Genomic DNA, 19760 nt, shown 5'->3' on the forward strand with positions numbered 1-19760 from the left:
ATAAGCACCCCCTCCCCATAAAGCCTTATGGGGTACACTGTCACACCAGTGCTTAACCATCTTTACAGTTAGAAAGTTTTTCCTGATATCTGACCTAACCCTTCCTTGTTGCAGGTTAACCCTGTTACTACTTGTCCTACCTTCCGTGGACATGGGAAAAAATTGATCACTGACATCTTTATACCCGCCCTTTACGTATTTGAAGACACTTGACAAATCCCCCCTCAATCTTCTTTATTGAGGGGATGCCAGAGTCACATCATGACCAATTTAAGGCCATTATATAGAAGGAAGAGGTAGTGGCAAGGACACTGCTGCAATCTGCCCTTGATGCGGCAGACAAAGCAGCTAGGTCCATCTCCACAGTAATGCAACAAGCGTCATGGCTCTCTGTTGGGTTTTCCAAAAGAGATGCAGTCAACTGTTGAGGACCTCCCCTTTGAGGGCACAAAGCTCTTCGCAGAAAAGACTGATGCCTCCCTTCGCACCCTGAAGGATTCCATGGCTACTCTCTGGTCACTGGGTATCTACAATATCAGCCCAAAGGCTGTCTAAGTGGGTCTCAAATTGCATTAAACAGTGTTACCAAGCTCACAACATGAGGGGTAATTGTTCCACTCTGTTCAGCACTGGTGAGGCTTCAGGCTCAGGTACTCTGTTCAGTTTTGGGTGCCACACTTTAAGAAAGAGATGGACAAATTGGAGAAAGCCCAGAGGACAGCAACAAAAATGATAAGATTTAGAAAACATGAGTTCTGAGGAAAGGTTAGAAAAAAGTTGGCATGTTTAGTCTTGAGAAAGGAAGACTGAGGGGGCACTTGATAACTGTCTTCAAATATGTTAAAGAGTATCATAATGAGGATGGTGATCAATTGTTTTCCATATCCACTGAAGGTAGAATAAGAAGTAACAGCGTGGGAGGTTTAGGTTAGATATTAGAAAAACTTTCTAACTGTAAAGATAATTAAGCACTGGAATATGAAGAACAGGATGGACAAACACCTATTAGGTATAGTCTAGGTTTACTTGGTCCTACCTCAGTATGGATGCGGGATTGGACTAAGTGATTCTATAATTATTCCAGTAGCTCAGCCTTCTTTTCTATAATTCAGTTTTAACTATTCTGTGTTTCCTTGCAAACTAGTCTTAACATCTTCTTGCCCCAGATACTCATCTGATCATGCAATAAAGGCTTAGATTTAAGATGCTTCATTATATCTAGTCAAAATGTTGGCACATTGTTAGGTAGTATTCACTGATTTATGCAGAATTGTGCTAAGAGCATTTTGAAATGAATGGTTTTTCTAAAAGTCTTTATGGAATTGTTAATTCTGAACAGTTTCAAGAATTTGCCAGCATTACTGTGTAAAACAAAAATCTGTTTTAAGATAAACTGGTGTTCCTTCTAATATATATTTACAGAGCTGGTTCTGAAATTGATTATGCATATTATTATTTATTTGTATTATCGTGACACGTAGTTGCCCAGGTCAAGGACCAGGACCCCATTGTCAGAAGAAAATCTAATTATTAGACGAGAGACAACAGATGTATACAGCCAAACCAATGGGAGTGTACAAGTAAACAATGAGCCGGTACTAGTCAGCATGGTAGGCTGTGGTCTGAGCACACTAGCATCCTAACTATTGTCACACTTTTTGTAGGCTTTATGACAGAGTAGAGTTTTAAGGAGAAATTTGAAGGAGGATGTTGAGTTAGTTTTGTGGATGTTTACAGGGAACCTCCTTCAAAGTCTGAGGGGTCGCATGGGAAAAAGTATGAAGGTGCTTGTTTGAAAATTTAACAAATGGTTGATGTAGGCTGTCATCATGGGCTCAGTGGAGGCAGGAGTCAATCTTCTGGTACTGAATGTGAGATGATAGGTACAATGGGGATAGGTCATGAAGGGCCTTGAATCTGAAGACTAGTAACTTATATTTGATATGATAGAGGAGAGCAAGCAAAGATGCAATGAGAGGGGTTTCATGTTCAAAGTGATGATCTAGGAAAAGGATCTTCACAGCTGCATTAGAACATAAGAACGGCCGTACCGGGTCAGACCAAAGGTCCATCTAGCCCAGTATCCTGTCTACCGACAGTGGCCAATGCAAGGTGCTCCAGAGGGAGTGGACCAACAGGCAATGATCAAGTGATCTCTCTCCTGCCATCCATCTCCATCCTCTGACAAACAGAGGCTAGGGACACCATTCCTTACCCATCCTGGCTAATAGCCATTAATGGACTTAACCACCATGAATTTATCCAGTTCTCTTTTAAACGCTGTTATAGTCCTAGCCTTCACAACCTCCTCAGGTAAGGAGTTCCACAAGTTGACTGTGTGCTGCGTGAAGAAGAACTTCCTTGTATTTGTTTTAAACCTGCTGCCTATTAATTTCATTTGGTGACCCCTAGTTCTTGTATTATGGGAATAAGTAAATAACTTTTCCTTATCCACTTTCTCCACATCACTCATGATTTTATATACCTCTATCATATCCATTCTAAATGGATATTAGAGTGGCAAGATTGCATTTGCCAATGCCAAAGAAAAGGATGAGGCAGTAATTCAGATGCAAGAGGATAAGAACCTGGATGAAAGTTTTATCTGTGTGAATGGATAGGAAATGCTGTATCTTAAGAGATGTTATGCAAAAAGACTCTGAAAGTTTTAGGCATATCCTGGATGTGAGAACCTAGAGGGATAACTCAGCTGAAGATGACAGCCAGGTTATGGGCCTGAATGACAGGCAGGGTGGTGGTGATGTCCACAATGAATGAGACAGTAGGTGTCAAATTGGATTTAGGAGGGAAGATTAGGAGCTGTGTTTTAGCCATGTTGAGCTTGAGCTGATGGCTATGCACCCATGAGGAGATGTCACAGAAACAAGCTGAGATTTTAATTTGGACAGAAGGAGACAGGTCTGGAGTAGAGAGAGAGAAATCTGTGAGTCTTCCACATAGAAATGGAGTTGAATTCATGTTTGCAGATGAGATTACCCAGATATAAGGTATAAAGGGAGAAAGAGACCAAGGCAGAATATGAGGGTATGAGGAGGATCCTCTGAAGGAGAGAGAGATAAAAGGATTAAGGGTGGAGGAGAGCAAAGCATGGGGAGAGTCAACAACTATATCATTAGAAGAAAGGGAAGGGAGGACAGGGCTGAGAGCAGGGCATGAGTGGGGGCTAATGGGTGATTTTGAAAGAGACCAGCTGATGGTCACTGTGGAGAAACTCAGTAACAGAGAGGTCAGAGCGGGAGCAGTGCTTGGATAAGACCAAGTCAAGTGAGTGGCTCTTTTGGTGAATGGCAGTGTTGCACCAGAGCTGCAGGTTGAATGATGAAGTGAGGGTGAAGAAATGTAAGCTAAGGGATCAGTGGGTCATCAGCATGGAAGTTGCAGTCACCTAGAGTGAGTGTGGGAGACTGAGGACAGGAAGAGAGCCAGGAGTAGACTATTGATGACAGCAGCATGGAGGAGGAGAGAAGAGTCAGACGCAATGCTGCTCAAAAAAGGAGAAAATGAGGAGGAGGAGTGGGGGAGAAGCCCATGGTGATATCTTGGTGAGGTGTGTTAGAGAGGGCAGATGCCCTGTCAGATGAAGGGATCCTGGTCTCTGTGGGAGCTGGAAGGAGGAAGTGATAAAGAGGTCATGGATGAGATCTTTTTAAAGGGGGAGCTTAAGAAGGGAAGGAGAGGGATGGCCATGAGGTTAAGAGTGGTGGCACCGAAGGGGCGGAGGTGGTGGTGGGATTGGTGTGAGAGAGAAGGCCATGGTTGGGGTAGATGTCATCAGAGGTGAGGAATAGGCAGAGGAGGGTGTGGATGTGGGTTCTGGATTTGTGCTGTTGGGAGGAAGGTGGAGATTGGGATGTGGAGGGGAAGAAGTATGGTGGGAGCTATAGAGGGGTAAGGATGGGGAAATGGAGCCGGTGGAGAGAAGGAAAGATGAAGAGCATGGATGCTGTGATGCAGAAAGAGGGATGTGGTTAGAGTTATGGGTGAGTGGCATGTGGACACAGGCATGTAGGTGTACGTATACGTGCATATAGAAACATGTTTGAATAATGCTGTGAAGGTAGGCTTGCAGAAATCTCCCCTGAAGTAGCTGGAGTGTATTGCCTCTCTGCAGCTGAGGGGCAAGGCAGATGCAGCTGGTCTGTGCCACTAAAGGGATCTGGGATGGGGGCAGGGGGCACCCCAGGACAGCAGCAGGTTGCTGCTTTAGAATCTTAGTACACGTCATTCAGGGCCCCATGTTAGCCTGTTGACTGCTCTCTGATGCACAGCTTATATCTCCCAGAACTTGCTGGCAGTCAGACCAGGCATATCAGGTATGTCTAGACATTGTTTATTTTAGTAGAAAGTCAGTACAGCACCAGCAGCACATTAAATGGACAGCAAAGCCACCAGTGACATAATTAACCTACCAAAGCAGGAAGGCAACGTTTCACAGCAGAACAGAGGAAGTTCTTTGTTAACGTGTGGGTGAAAACTCTAGCTTGTTTTCCTCTTCTGCTTCCTAGTTTGCTGAACAGTGCAGTAGTTAGCTACTCTTTCCTTTCAGTGCTGACCACATTTTTTTGCATGTAAAAAATAGTTTGTGCAACATTCTGATTAAAATATATAGAAACTGAAACTGCTTCTTCCGGAGATGGTGCATATGTATATTCCACACATGGATGTGCATGTGCACCATGCATCTGAGTCTGGAAGTGTTTCTTAGCAGAGTCCATTGACCCCCCACGTGCATGTGTATCCCGTCATGTTCCCAGCTGAGAGTATAATAGGTAGCGAGGGTTGATGCATCTCCAGTTCCCTCTTACTGCCACATGGAAGTTGGGTACTGGAGATCATCCATCAAAGATACTCAGTAGAATTCCTCTCATTTCCACCTCATTTCCCCCACCCCGGACTTCCGCTGGGGACCCTTCCCACGAATGCATCCTCCAACAAGAAGTGGGCACTCTGCTCCTCAAGGGGACCATAGAGCCTGTCCCATGTCACTACAATAGACGGGGTTTTTACTCATTGTACTTCCTCATTCCGAAGAAGGGCAGATGGCAGTGTCGCATTCTAGACCTTTGGGTGGTAACACTGGCATCAATTATCCCATCCCTCCCCCGGGAGCCTGGTTCACAGCTCTCTCCATGAAGGAGTCTTACTTCCATGTAGATATCCACCCGTCCAACGACAAGTTTCTCCATTTTTGAGAGGGACACCACCATTACCAGGTTTGGATCTTCCTGTTTGGTATAGCAATGGCTCCACGAGTGTTCACAAAGGTGTTTGCTGTGGCCGTGGCCCAAATGCAGATACTCTGTATACGTCTATCTGACGACTGGCTCCTCATGGGGTTTTCGCACCAGGAAGTAACCTCCACAGTCCTCATCCTTTGCATGCTGTTGGCATCTCAGTATCTGCATCAAGGAGGACAAATTGGTGTTTACACCTATGTAGATGATATCATTTATTGGGGCATGGCTTGACTCCATCACAGCAAGAGCTTTCCTCCCAGCGGACCACTTCGCAACATTGATGTCTGTCATTACAGATCTGCCTTGCAGGCCCGGTACCACGGTCCACTGCTGCCTCTCTCTCCTCAGCCATATGTCATACCACATGCATGTCTCCACATGCATTGCCTCCAAGCATGGCTCTTTTCCTCCTATAAACCCAGCATGGACCATATGCAGACCAGAGACCTCATTACCCAGAGCCTCCCTCACATGGTGGACCAATCCTTCCAAAGTCTTCTACCCACACCCCAGGTCACCATCACAACTGACACCTCCTCACGGGTTGGGGAGCCCACCTAGACCACCACACAGCCCAGAGTGTGTGGATGCCATGGGAGGCCAGGATGCCCATAAATGTGCTAGAGCTCCAGGTGATCCCTTGACCATGCTGGCCCTTTCTTTCACTTATTTGATCTATGTTCAACTCCTCTTCAACAACATCGCAGAAGTCATGTACATCTACAAGCGCGTGGCACCAAGCATCCCTCCCTCTGTTCCAAGTTCATCTGCCCCTGGAACTGGTGCACCAAAAACATGTAACACTTCAAGCCATGTACATCCCACGCATCAAGAACTCCCTTTTCAACGCGCTCAGCCAACTCTACATCTATCACGAGTGGGAGCTACACAATGCCATGATACAGTGCCTCTTCGAGAACTAAGGCACCTCTTTGCCACGCATGAGAACAGGAAGTTGCCCCTCTCTTGTTCCAGAGGAGCAGTAGGGGAGGACATGCAGGGTGACGCTGTCCTCCTGTCCTGGACAGGAGACCTCCACTACGTTTTCCCTCCCATTCCGCATTTCCTGCAAGTAATCCGCAAAGTTCGCCGGGACAGAGCCACCGTGATCTTCATAGCCCCATTCTGGCCCTGTCAGTTCTGGTTCATGGACCTTCTCCAACTCTCCACTCATACACCGATCCACCTTCACACACTCCCAGATCTACTCACACAAGATTGGGGGAGACTCTTGCATCCCAAGCCGAGCCACTTCACTTCACAGCCTGGTATTTGTCTGGGGATTGACGGTGGACCATGCATGCTCCATCCTGCTATGGTGAATCCTTACTCAGAGCAGGAGAGAATCCACCAGAACATGCTATCAGGCAAAATGGAGATGCTTCATGCTATGGGCCCACCATCACTCATTGAATGCTGTATCTATACCAGTTGTCCTGGACTACCTTCTCGCCCTCAAAATGTCCAGCCATCACCTATATATGGGTGCAACTTGCAGCAGTCAGCACCTTTCTTCCTTCTGTGGACAGCACCTCAGTGTTTATGCATCTCACAACCACTCACTTCATAAAGGATTTACTCAACACCTTTCCACCAGCACTAAAGCGCACACCTGTGTGGGACCTTAATCCTTTCCTCTCCGTCCTCATGAAACCACCCTTTGAACCATTGGCAACATGCTCCCTCTCCCACCTCTTAATGAAAATGGCATTCCTGGTAGCCATAACTTCAGCCAGATGGGTCAGTGAGTTGATAGCCATGATGGCAGATCCCCCCCCCCCCTATATTTCACAAGAAGAAAGATGTCCCTTCAGCTCCATCCTAAATTCCTCCCAAAGGTCATGTTGGGAATTCCACCTGAACCAGTGCATTCACCTACCTGTTTTCTGCCCCAAACTGCACATCTCCCCCGCTGACAGGGTCCTGCACTCCCTGGATGTCCGTCATGCACTGGCTTTCTACCTTCAAAGTACTCAACCCTTTTGCACGTCGCTGAAGCTCTTTGTGGCCATTGCCAAACGGTCCACATGTCAAGCCCTCTCCTCTCAACCAATCTCCAAATGGGTCTCGGGGTGCATCCTGGAATGCTACAACTAGTTTGATGTACCCACACCTGATAGAATTATGGCTCACTCTATGCGAGCGCAAGCTGCCACATCAGCCTCGCTAGTGGATGTGCCCTGGCAAGACATTTCTCATGCAGCCACCTGGTGCTCCATCCACACCTTCACAACCAGTATGCCGTCACACAAGTAAGCGGCAGCTACAGACACAGCAGTCGGCTAAGCTGTACTGAGGACCGCACTTCCATTAGCATCCTTGCAGCCAACTCCACACTGATCACTGCTCATGAATCACGTGTGGAATACACATAGGGACCATCACTCAAAGGAGAGGAAGAGGTTACTTACCTGTAACTGGAGATTCTTTGAGATGTGTGGTCCCTATCTATATTCCACTACCTGCCTAACATCCCCTCTGTTTCGGACTACACTCTAAGGTAGCAAGAGGGAGACTGGAGAGGTGTCGACTCACACTACCTATTATACTTTTGGCTGGGAGCATGAGGGGATGCACAGGCATGTGCGGGTCAATGGACACTGGTAGGAAACACTTCCAGACTCAGGCGCATGGCACGCATGCGCACCTGTGTGTGGAATACAGATCAAGATCACACATCTCGAAGAACCTCCAGTTACAGGTAAGTAACCTTCTCTTATCAGAAAACCTTTTGATCTTTAGTTGTAAACAAAATATTCTTTTAAAATCATTTGTTATTTCCTTCTTAATTGGACTTATTTATGTTGCATTTTCAGTAATGTTGTTTTTATTTTAAAGAATAATATTTAATCCATATATTTTCCAAAAAAAATGTATAATGTATTGTATTGATTGACAGTCATATCTGGTTAAAATGCTATTGGACACCTAATATGTTCAGTACACTATAATTAAAGTTAAGATTTTGTCATGGTTATTTTTATTAAAAGTCACAGACAGGTCACGGGCAATAAAAATTCACAGAAGTCGTGACCTGTCTGTGACTTTTGCTGCTGTGGCTCCATGGTTTCCCCCACCACCATGGTCGCTGGGAGCTGTGGGATTCCCCCTGCACCCGCAGCAGCTGGAAGCTGCAGGTTGACCATATTTCCCAAAGAGAAAACGGGACATTTCCAGCCACTCACTCGAGGCGTCCCCTCCGCCCCACACACATACACGAGGCTGTCGCCCGTTGCTGTAACCTTGCAGGGGGCTCCCTCTCGCTGCTGTCGCTGGAACTCTGCCAGGACCTTGCTGGCTGCTAGAGTCCCTCAGCCCCTGGTGATGAAGCAGAGAATGTCACAAAGGTCTCTCTGTGACTTCCGTGACATTAATGTAGCCTTAACTATAATACCTCAACTAAATGAAAGCATTGATGTCCTCAGGGTTAACGATTGCATATTACGAGTAAATGAAGTGGATGTTCGTGATGTGACACACAGCAAAGCAGTTGAAGCATTAAAGGAGGCAGGATCCATTGTGCGGTTGTATGTCAAAAGAAGAAAACCAGTCACAGAAAAAATAATGGAGATAAAACTTGTGAAAGGGCCGAAAGGTATGTGGCAAGTATAAAGTTTCTGTTATACAAAAAAGGATAAAGTTGCCAGTAGGTTGCCGGCCATTATTTCTCAGTGAGTACACAAAAATTATATTAGTCCACATTACTAATGGAGCATTTGAGGATTGGCAGCATCAGACTAATGCAAATGAAGACAGATACATTTTAAGTGAAGTAGTAAAGCTCTTAATAGTTCTGGCAAACACCTGCCCTCATCCATATAGCATGCATAATATTTTTCTTTTAAATGCAAACAATTTGTGCCCAGTTAAATCACTTCCTTGATAATATAGTCATTTTTAAGAGGAATATATCGGTCTTAGCACTGGAATAAACTTTTCATGTGAAATCTCTGGATATTTCTTCAAAGGTGAAAAAACTACTTGGAGAAACCATTCTGCTTGTTTCCATACTTACAGATGATACAACATTACAAAACTATTCTTTGAAGTGGTAGAATTGGGTAATCATTACAATTACTGAGTTGAAACGTGTGGTTTCAGTTGAGTGATTCACCTACCTTTCTCTATAAATGTTGCTTCTCCGTCAAAAATTAAATCTCTTTTTTGGGAGGAATTCTGATCATTTTACTGTGTTTAAAAAACATTAGTTACTGCTCTAACAGCTGTACTATATATACCTGCTCAATAACCTGTGTCATGTTAAATTATAATTATTTCTATAGCACCATAGTTGCATGGAGCACAATTATATTGTGATTGACATCAAATTGATATTAAAAATTTAAAAGGTCTCTGGAAAAATGACTTTATTTTCAAGCAGGACTTGGGTTCAGCATAGCTGGTGGTGTTGGAAATCAGCATATTCCTGGTGACAACAGTATCTATGTAACCAAAATTATTGAAGGAGGTGCAGCACATAAAGATGGCAAACTTCAGATTGGAGACAAACTTCTAGCTGTAAGTAAAGGTGTACTTTCCCTTCTGCGCATACTACTTATTGGTACATACAAAATGATGCCGTAATTCAGCTAAGTATTAAGGGAGCTGTCCATAGGCCTGGCAAGTCAGATGCATCATACATAGTGTTTCTAGTACAAATTGAGTCTTACCAAGAAATGTAAATAATAAAATAAATTCTCCATCTTCAGGCTCTCTCATTTCAGAAAATCTCTGAGATCTCAAACTGGGTTAAATGTTCTATTGAAAAATCAGAACTGTGTCCTATAGCAATCAACATGCTTCATTTCCAGAGTTTGCCATTAAGTCTCTAGAAGCACGGGGCAATTCTAACATTTAAAATAGCCTTTGGTAACACTACCATCTGCTGCCCTAAAAATCCCTGAAGGGTAAGGAACCCACTTACTTATTTTCTGCATACCAGTAACTAGGGATGGCTGGTTTGGAATTAGATGCATCATCTTATATTAGTTTACAAAATCCACTGTCATTCATTAGTGGTTTATTTAGGGGTTGTTGTTTTTTTTTCCCCCTTTTCTCAAAGCAAACACTTCAAAGCTGACTTCAATGTGTAAGAAAAAATAATTTTCAACTGCCCCAGATGTCACCAGTAATCCTACTGTGTTCAGAGCATGCTCTAGTGATCTCAGCATGAGACTAGGAGACAGGTTCTAATTCCAGCTCTCATGGCCAGACCTACTCACACTGAATAGCATCTTACTCTGCAAAAGCAATAAAACTATTCGTAGAATAAAGTAGGTCTGTCAATAGCCGTTAACTCAAGCAATTAACTCAAAACAAATTAACTCAATTTTAAAAGTTAATGGTGATTAATTGCAGTTTTAATCACACTGTTAAATAATAATAGAATACCAATTTAAATTTATTATAAATATTTTTGGAGGTTTTTCTACATTTTCCAAATATATTGATTTCAGTTACAACACAATACAAAGTGTACAATGCTCATTTAATATTATTTGTTAGGGTTGTCAAGCGATTAAAAAAAATTAATCATGATGGCACGATTAAAAAAAATTGTGATTAATTGCGTGATTAATTGCGCTATTAAATAATAATAGAATATCAATTTAAATTTATTATAAATATTTTTGGATGTTTTCTACATTTTCAAAAATATTGATTTCCATTACAACACAGAATACAAAGTGTACAGTGCTCACTTCATATTTATTTTTTATTACAAATATTTGCGCTGTAAAAAGGCAAAAGAAATAGTATTTTTCAGTTCACCTAATACAAGTACACCTCTACCCCGAAATAACGTGACCCGATATAACACGAATTTGAATATAATGCGGTAAAGCAGTGCTTCGGGAGGGGGGGGCAGTGGAAGAGGGCTGTGCACTCCGGCAGATCAAAGCAAGTTCGATATCATGCGGTTTCACCTATAACGTGGTAATATTTTTTTGGCTCCCGAGGACAGCGTTATATCAGGGTAAAGGTGTACTGTAGGGCAATTCCTTTATCATGAAAGTTGAACTTACAAATGTAGAATTATGTACAAAAAATAACTGCACTCAAAAATAAAACAATGTAAAACTTTAAAGCCTACAAGTCCACTGAGTCTAACTTCTTGTTCAGCCAATCATTCAGACAAACAAGTGTGTTTACATTTGCAGAAGATAATGCTGCCCGCTTCTTATTTACAATGTACCTGAAAGTGAGAACAGGCGTTCGCATGGCACTCTTGTAGCTGGCATTGCAAGGTATTTACATGCCCAATATGCTAAACATTCATATGTCCTTTCATGTTTCGACCACCATTCCAGAGGACGTATCCATGCTGATGACAGGTTCTGATTGATAATGATTGGGTTTGTTTAGTTTGGAAAAGAGAAGACTGAGAGGGGACATGATAGCAGTTTTCAGGTATCTAAAAGGATGTCCTAAGGAGGAGGGAGAAAACTTGTTCACCTTAGCCTCTAAGGATAGAACAAGAAGCAAGGGAGGTCTAGGTTGGACGTTAGGAAAAAGTTCCTAACTGTCAGGGTGGTTAAACACTGGAATAAATTGCTTAGGTAGGTTGTGGAATCTCCATCTCTGGAGATATTTAAGAGTAGGTTAGATAAATGTCTATCAGGGATGGTCTAGACAGTATTTGGTCCTGCCATGCGGGCAGGGGACTGGACTCGATGACCTCTCGAGGTCCCTTCCAGTCCTAGAATCTATGATCCAAAGCAGTGCAGACAGACGTATGTACATTTTCATCATCTGAGTCAGATGCCACCAGCAGAAGGTTGATTTTCTTTTTTTGGTGGTTTGGGTTCTGTAGTTTCTGCATTGGAGTGTTGCTGTTTTAAGACTTCTGAAAGCAAGCTCCACACCTTGTCCCTCTCAGATTTTGGAAGTCACTTCAGAGTCTTAAACCTTGGGTTGAGTGCTGCAATTTCTAAAGATAGCTTACACATTGCTACCTTCTTTGTGTTTTGTAAAATCTGTAGTGAAAGTGTTCTTAAGAAGAACAACGTGCTGGGTCATCATCCGAGACTGCTATAACATGAATTTATGGCAGAATGAGGGTAAAACAGAGCAGGAGACATTCAATTCTCCCCCAAGGAGTTCAGTCACAAATTTAATTAATGCATTTTTTTAATGAGCTTCATCAGCATGGATGGATAAATGTCAATTGCTATTCTATTATTGTTTAACAGTGCAATTAAAACTGCGATTAATCATGATTAAGTTTTTTGAGTTTTTGATTAATCGGCAGCCCTAATTATTTTTTATTACAAATATTTGCACTGTAAAAAAGATAAAATAAATAGTATTTTTTTATTCACTTTATGCAAGTACTGTAGTGCAATCCCTTTATCATGAAAGTGAAATTTACAAATGTAGATTTTTTTGTTACATAACTGCACTCAAAAACAAAACAATGTAAGACTTTAGAGCCTACAAATCCACTTAATCCTACTTACTTCTTGTTCAGCTAATCACTAAGACAAATAAGTGGGGGGAGGGATAGCTCAGTGGTTTGAGCATTGGCCTGCTAAACCCAGGGTTGAGAGTTCAATCCGGGGGGGGCATTTAGGAATCTGAGGCAAAAATCTGTCTGGGGATTGGTCCTGCTTTGAGCAGGGGGTTGGACTAGATACCTCCTGTGGTCCCTTCAAACCCTGACATTCTATGATTCTGTGAAGTTTATTTACATTTATGAGAGATAATGCTGCCCGCTTCTTATGTACAAAGTCACCTGAAAGTGAGAGCAGATGTTTGCATGGCACTTCTGTAGCTGGCATTGCATGGTATTTACATGCCAGATATGCTAAACGCTGTGAGCACTGTACATTTTGTATTCTGTGTTGTAATTGAAATCAATATATTTGAGAATGTAGAAAACATCCAAAAATAAGTTAAATAAATGGTATTCTCTTAGGATATCTCCATTAATTTTTTTTTTTTAATAATATCTCCTAGAACTGGAAGGGACCTTGAAAGGTCATTGAGTCCAGCCCCCTGCCTTCACTAGCAGGACCAAGTACTGATTTTGCCCCAGATCCCTAAGTGGCCCCCTCAAGGATTGAACTCACAACCCTGGGTTTAGCAGGCCAATGCTCAAACCACTGATCTATCCCTCCCCCAACAGTGTGATTAAAACTGTGATTAATCGTGATTAATTTTTTTAATAATTTGACAGTCCTAGAATAAAGTGATCCTTGCTCTAAGAGTAAAAATCTGACCCTTAGTCTTTATGCTGGGTCCCCATCAGTAAAACAGAGGAATTATAAGCTTACCTTAAAGGGTTTTTCATGGGTTAGTTAATGTTCGCAAAATGATGTGAAGGTGAAAATCACACATTTTGCTTTTATTTATATTTATCAATTGAGTTTTCATCTGCAAATCACTTTATAAACAGTTATTATTTGGGGTGTCAATGCGGTATCTATGGATTAGGGGGATGGTCTGGCAGCAGAGAGAGAACGAGTTTCCACAGTGGTATTGCTGTTGTGTGAACTTCTGTGCTCTAGATTCCCCCGTTATGGAGTTCCCAGGTTTTCCTAGCAGCACGCTTCTATTGCAGTGCAACTGCTTGGGGCAGGGAAGAAATCCAAAGACAATGAGGCAGCATAGGGCGTCCATGCTGATGGCTGTGTTTCAACAGTTCGTGGAGGATTTATGGAGCTGAGGGGATCCTAACTCCTACTCTGCAGAGCTATTCTCTCTCCTCACTTGAGTGCAACCTCAGAGTTTCATGTTCAGGCCTCTGTGATTTGAGGTTATGGCATAAATTTCATTTGAGTATCAAATGTGATGTTATACGCACTGAATAAACATTTTAAACATAAATATTTTAATGTATTACAGTAGTGCCCCAACCATGATTAGGACCCCATTATCCTTGGCTTTGTACAGAGATGGAATAAAAACAATAAAAAAAATAAAATAGAGCCCCAGTCTCAAAGAGCTTATAGTTTAATTAAGACACAACAAGTAGGTATAAAAAGTAATGAAGGAGCTGAGGAGAGAGGACAAGGATACCAATGGTAATGTCTTATAAGAGACCACATGAATAAGATGAATATCAGAAATCCCCACTGGCCATCTGTCTAGCCAATATCAGAGAAAAATGATCTTACCTGCAGTATTTGAATGGACTCGAAGGGAGTCAGGTAACCTGTACGGTATAAATCGTATCTAACCTGTCTGGTGAATTAAAGTTTCATAGGGATATGTACTCTATTTAAACTGTTTACACCTGCAACTTGTGTTATGGATTTTTTGTTAAAGAAAATGTAACACTCTTATTGAATCATCATCTTGTGAAAGAGTTAAGTTTGGAGGCTAGAAAAATGGAAGCTAGCCCTTTATAGCACACTTTTTACTGCATGAATCGTACAAGTAAACTTTAGTGGGGAAGAGAGCCTGTTACATAAAAGTTTATGGAGTAACTTCCAGTAAAGGTGTTGGAGTATGAATATGTAATTCTTCCCCTTTCAGAGCAGAATGTGTGGATGGTAAAAATCTCATCATTATGTCACCCTGATTAGTAATCAGTGACTTGTACAGGAACTTTATGTTCACTCATTTTATTTAATTAGTAATTAGTGATATTTGCCAAGTTACTGGTATAGGTAGATTTTTTTTTTCCATGTTCTATTTTTTCGCCTGGTCACACACTGGAAATGTTGGCACCGTTACTTTGTATAAATAATTGCACTTTTAGGAACTTGTGCATCATAACTTTTGGACTGCCTTACATTTTTTGGCTCTCTGCATGTGGCTCTGCTCAACGGTGTGAAAATCTGAGTGGTTCCTGATTTTTAAATTATTTAAAATTGTCACGATAGTTAAACACTTACAGAAAAAATTCTTCAGAGGTAGAAAGAATTTGTTAAGTAGGATCATTTTTTTGTAAATATCAATTTTATATTTATAGAAATATAATGGGACAGCTGTTCTTCCAGAGGAGCCAAGAATGCTTTTGGGTACTGAATATTTGTACCCTTTAAAAAAAAAAAAAATCCCTTCTGATTTTTGTGCCACTATAAGAAAAAAAATCTACATTTGTAAATTGCACTTTCACGATAAGGATATTGCACTACAGTACTTGTATGAAGTGAATTGAAAAATATTATTTCTTTAGTTTATCTTTTTTACAGTGCAACTATTTGTAATCAAAAATAATAATATAAAGTATTGTATTGGCAAACTTGGTGTACAGATGCAAAGACTGGTATTTCAAGATATCAGATCCACAAAAATGCCAATTACTTTGAAGCAATTTCTTAACAGCCTTCTAGTAATATCAACTGTGTGATGCATGTGCATACTGATGGCATGAATGGAACTAGCCTATGTCATAATTGCAAGAATCCTTTCTTGGAGTTTTGCTATTATTCCAAGATTAATTGCAACCCTTATTTCAGAGGGTTAAAGTTTACATAGTTATAATTGATATGTAGAGTATAAAATTTCAGTGGGAAGCCAGATCTGGGAGTCTGCTATTCCTGGTAATAATCCTTCACCCAAAAAAGGGAGTATAATTTGAACATGTTGGTAAAAATGTACAAAAGGCTCAGTTTGTTTATATTAATAGAGATTTCAGAAATTGTAAAGCTTTTCTGATTTTATGAAATTCTTACCGTTAAGTCTAGCTTTTAGATAAATGATTTGGTTCAGCAGTATTTCAGCCACTAAAGGAAATTTGCATAATCAAAGAGTCAGAAAATATTTTAATATAATCAAATATAGGATTTTTATGTGGGTTGGAGGGGAAATGGTTATTTTACTGGAGATATTCAAAATAAATCCACAGTTTAGCATATATAGGAATACTCCCAAAATCAGTTTTTTGATGTCAGCCAAGAGACTTGTAAAACATGTAATCTACTGTGTTGACATACTCTGCTTATGAATAAAAGTAATGAAGCTGATTTTAGTCTCTAATCTGAGGAACAATTTGCAAATCAGGCAGAATATAGCTTTTCAACTCTCTCTATTATACTACTCAATTATAGATGCATTATAAAATTACAATGTCTAGTCACTAAGAATAGTATGAGTTAAAATAGCTGTTTTCAAAAACTAACATCAATATAAGGTGGTTTGATCCTAGGGAATTGATTTGCATAGTATGAAAACATTAAATAGACAAAAAATGTACCATGGTGCTTTAAACTGTTAAGTGCTTTATAAATAACAGTATTCAAAAGGTACAGTAAACATTTTTAATATGATGTATAAGTAAACTAAATAATTACAGAAGCAACAGAAAAAGTCTCTGCTTCTTTTTGTTTTACTCCTGGTGTTCTGTTGTGTTAATTTCAATGGAATATATGGATCCAGAGAGTCAATAGTGTTAACATGACCCTGTCGTACAACATTAACAGTTTTAAACAAAGTTTGGGTTTCAAGTAGAGATACCTTGGCCTTCTTAGTACCATGGCAAACGCCATTAAAAATTCTTTAAATCTTTTTTTAAAGATAAAGAAAAACAAGTAAAAACAGTTATAGCATTTGAAATGTAAAGTATTAAGTAAGGCTTTCATTTTAACACTATTCCTTGTTCCCTTTCCTTTTAGCTTTAAAGAGTTTTTAGAAGTAAAAAACTCTGCTTGACAGTCTTTTAGATGGTATTAAAAATTGTGATAACTCTCCTGTTTTGGTGGAAAGGAGAAAAAATTAGTTGAGATGGCCTGAAGCTACTGTTGCTAGTCTGATCCCAATTAACTACAAAGTAAACACATAAGGCAGGAGAGAGAGGAACAACAAAGATAGAAAATTTAGGTTCTGTCTCTTATTTTGATTCTCACTTGCAGTTTCATTATTCAAGAAATACAGGCACGGAGCACACAGTCTTATCATCCATTCCAAAACTTGGCAGACTTCTACCAGCATCAAGCTGCCTTGGGCATTGCTTTTAGCTGGCTCTTTGGTCACAGACTTACAGCAATGTTGCAAAATATACAGTCCTGGCCAGCTAAGACAGACTGTTGTTAAACAGAAGTCAAATAGGAAAGAAAAGAAATAAGGAGGGGTGGGGAGGTGCAGGTGGCATGTCATCTGGGCTCCTCTGTCTGGCCCAGTCTGGGTCAGGATGTTTCTCAGGATTAGGATAATGAGGGCCCAGCGATGTAACCGTGGATTCTGAGATCCCAGGAGATGGTGGGAGTGGCATCCAAGATGGTAAAGCTTGTTCCTTTCCTATTCTTCCACTTTTGCTCAGTGGTGGTTCTCATACAGCTTGCAGGCAGTTGCATCCCCCACCCCTAAAAAAAAAAGTTTTTTCTTTTAAGGACCCAAAAAGGGACTGGTGGGTGAAATATTTTGTTCACCTGTTAGTCCCCACTTCTCTTGTTTACCAGGTATGATCTTAACACAGTCCTTGAGTGATATCCATAGGCCTTTCTGTTTGGATTAATTCAGTCCTTCTGTCTGCCTTTTGCACCTTTCCCCATCATTTATTGTTATAGATTATTGTGGGATTTTATGAATTTTCGCTCACTTCTTACATAAATTAAATTTGAAGACCCATTATTACAACAGTTCTCCCTGTTATAGTATGGGCTCCTCTAGATGACATAAATCTAAAGTTGCTGTTTTAAGGGTCAGCTCTCAAAAATAGTTTTGCTACTGCCTGCATCATCTGGGCTCTGCAGGCACAGACAAAATTTTAAATTGGCCTTCAGCATTTGCAAGAAACTATTTTGGATATTCTGCACTGCCTATCACTTCCAAAATGGAGTGAGATGCTGATTCAACCCAGTACAAGTTCTGTTTGTCCGTCCCCTGACATTAGTGGTGGAAAGCCATACGTACCAGACCTTTTCCATTTTCCTCTCCAATTCCAGTTGGGTGGGGGAGAGGAGAGAAAAAGGTCTTTGCCAAGTTTCTCAAAAATGAGTCCTTAAAGTTAAGCTATGTCCATATTTAGGTACGTTCTTCAGCTCCCAGGAAAGTCAATGGAAGCTGCTGAGTATATCAGTATTTTTGAAAATCAGGCCATTTATGGTGATGCTTAAATATGGATTAAGGAGTCTAATTCTGTTTTTGAAAACCTTGCCCCTTGTGTTCATGTATCGTGGTAACTGATGTCTGGAGTAGATGGCCGGGATAGAGCAGTGTAAAGCCACAAAGGCCTGAAAATGGTTAATTAAAAATGTCTTTCAACTAAAGCATAGCGTGTAAAACCCTTTAATATTTTTTAAAGGTTACATTTATTAAGTATATTTTAAAAAGGTTATTGTGCTGTTGCTACACAGAAGACAGTATGGTCTCCTTTCATAGTTACACAAAGGAGAGTTCGTCTTCAAGGGATTCCATTCTAGGTGTGCACATGCCCACATGCACAGTCGTCAGAGATTTTTGCCTTAGCGATATCCGTAGGGTCAGCTGCAGCGCCCCCTTGAGTGCCACGCTCATGGTTGGTATATTAGGTGCTGCCAACTCGATGCCCTCTTAGTTCCTTCTTTCCGCCCGTGACGATTGGTCGGAGTGCCTAATCTTGCATCACAAGAGCATTAGCAATTCTTACAGTCCATTTTTCTATCTTCTTCGTTGTTAATTGATAGGTACTTAGACCTTTAAGTTAAGTGTTAGAGTAATAGTTTAGGAGTTAGACTCCCAGCTGGGACTTCTCCTTGAAGTGGTGCATGCCCTGTTTCCCAGGCTTTAAGCTATTTTCATCATGCAGCCCTCCGATGCCCATAGTGACCCCCACAAGAGCTGTTTAAAGTGTTTGGGGGAGTCCCACAGAAAGGATAAGTGCAGGATCTTCAAAAACTTAAGCCCTCGAACTCAGAAGGAGCGGGATATCCACTTGAGGGCCCTCCTCATGGAGGCTTCGCTTTGTCTTACTCTGGAGCCCTTTCCATCTGACTCCACGCCCGGCACCTCAGCATCGGCGCATAGTGCACCACAGTCACCAGAATCCACCCATCACTGTTCCCCCTTCCCGGTGCCTAAGAAGCGGTCAAAGTTGACAGGCCCACTGGCACTGCAGAAGAAGGGAGCTTCGGGCAAAGGACCTGTGTCAGGCCACATGCCCACCCCAAAGCTGCTAGGGGGTACCGCTGCGGTCAGACCCCCTAGCCCAGCCAGGGTCCCTCCTCTAACTCCTGGGAGTGGCAGGGAGTCCAGTCCCTTAGTAGGATCATCTGTGCCCAAAGCGGGCCTGGCGGCCAAAGAGCAAGTAGGCTGACCAGCACCACAAATGCCAAGCAAGGCGACGGACCCCGCCAAGGCCTTGGCATCTATGGGCAAGCCGGTTATGAGACTGCCCCCTAAAGCAGTGGAGCTTCCCCGATCCGCAGGTGTCAGTCCCCATCACCACGGCCTTGGACCCCGGCACCACAGCCTCGGTCCCATTTAGAAGACACGGGTCCCTGACACCAAGGTCTCCCCCTGCAAGGCATGGGACACCTGAGTCACGATGCCGATACCCATACCCATGGTACTGTCGGGCAGTACAGGATTGTTCCCAGTTGCGGCACTGATCTCCGGCTCCCCATTACCACTCTT

The 19760-nt window shown here is 41.8% G+C and overlaps 1 protein-coding gene across 13 annotated transcripts in view; it reads left to right on the plus strand.

The window, feature by feature from the left end:
• The window catches only part of DLG1 (discs large MAGUK scaffold protein 1), a 371668-nt gene that overhangs the window by 203158 nt on the left and 148750 nt on the right, over positions 1-19760 (plus strand). For 7 of the 13 annotated variants that reach the window (XM_026650152.2, XM_026650157.2, XM_026650147.2 and 4 more), the window contains 2 exons: positions 8684-8853; positions 9637-9776. In XM_026650152.2, the coding sequence (XP_026505937.1) occupies positions 8684-8853; positions 9637-9776 (310 nt within the window). The remainder of the gene's footprint in view (positions 1-8683; positions 8854-9636; positions 9777-19760) is intronic. The other 6 variants (XM_026650151.2, XM_026650153.2, XM_026650159.2 and 3 more) reach the window with 1 other exon arrangement.

This window comes from Terrapene carolina, unplaced genomic scaffold (assembly GCF_002925995.2).
Source record: "Terrapene carolina triunguis isolate 2854851 unplaced genomic scaffold, T_m_triunguis-2.0 Scaffold88, whole genome shotgun sequence".
Classification (NCBI taxonomy): domain Eukaryota; kingdom Metazoa; phylum Chordata; order Testudines; family Emydidae; genus Terrapene; species Terrapene triunguis.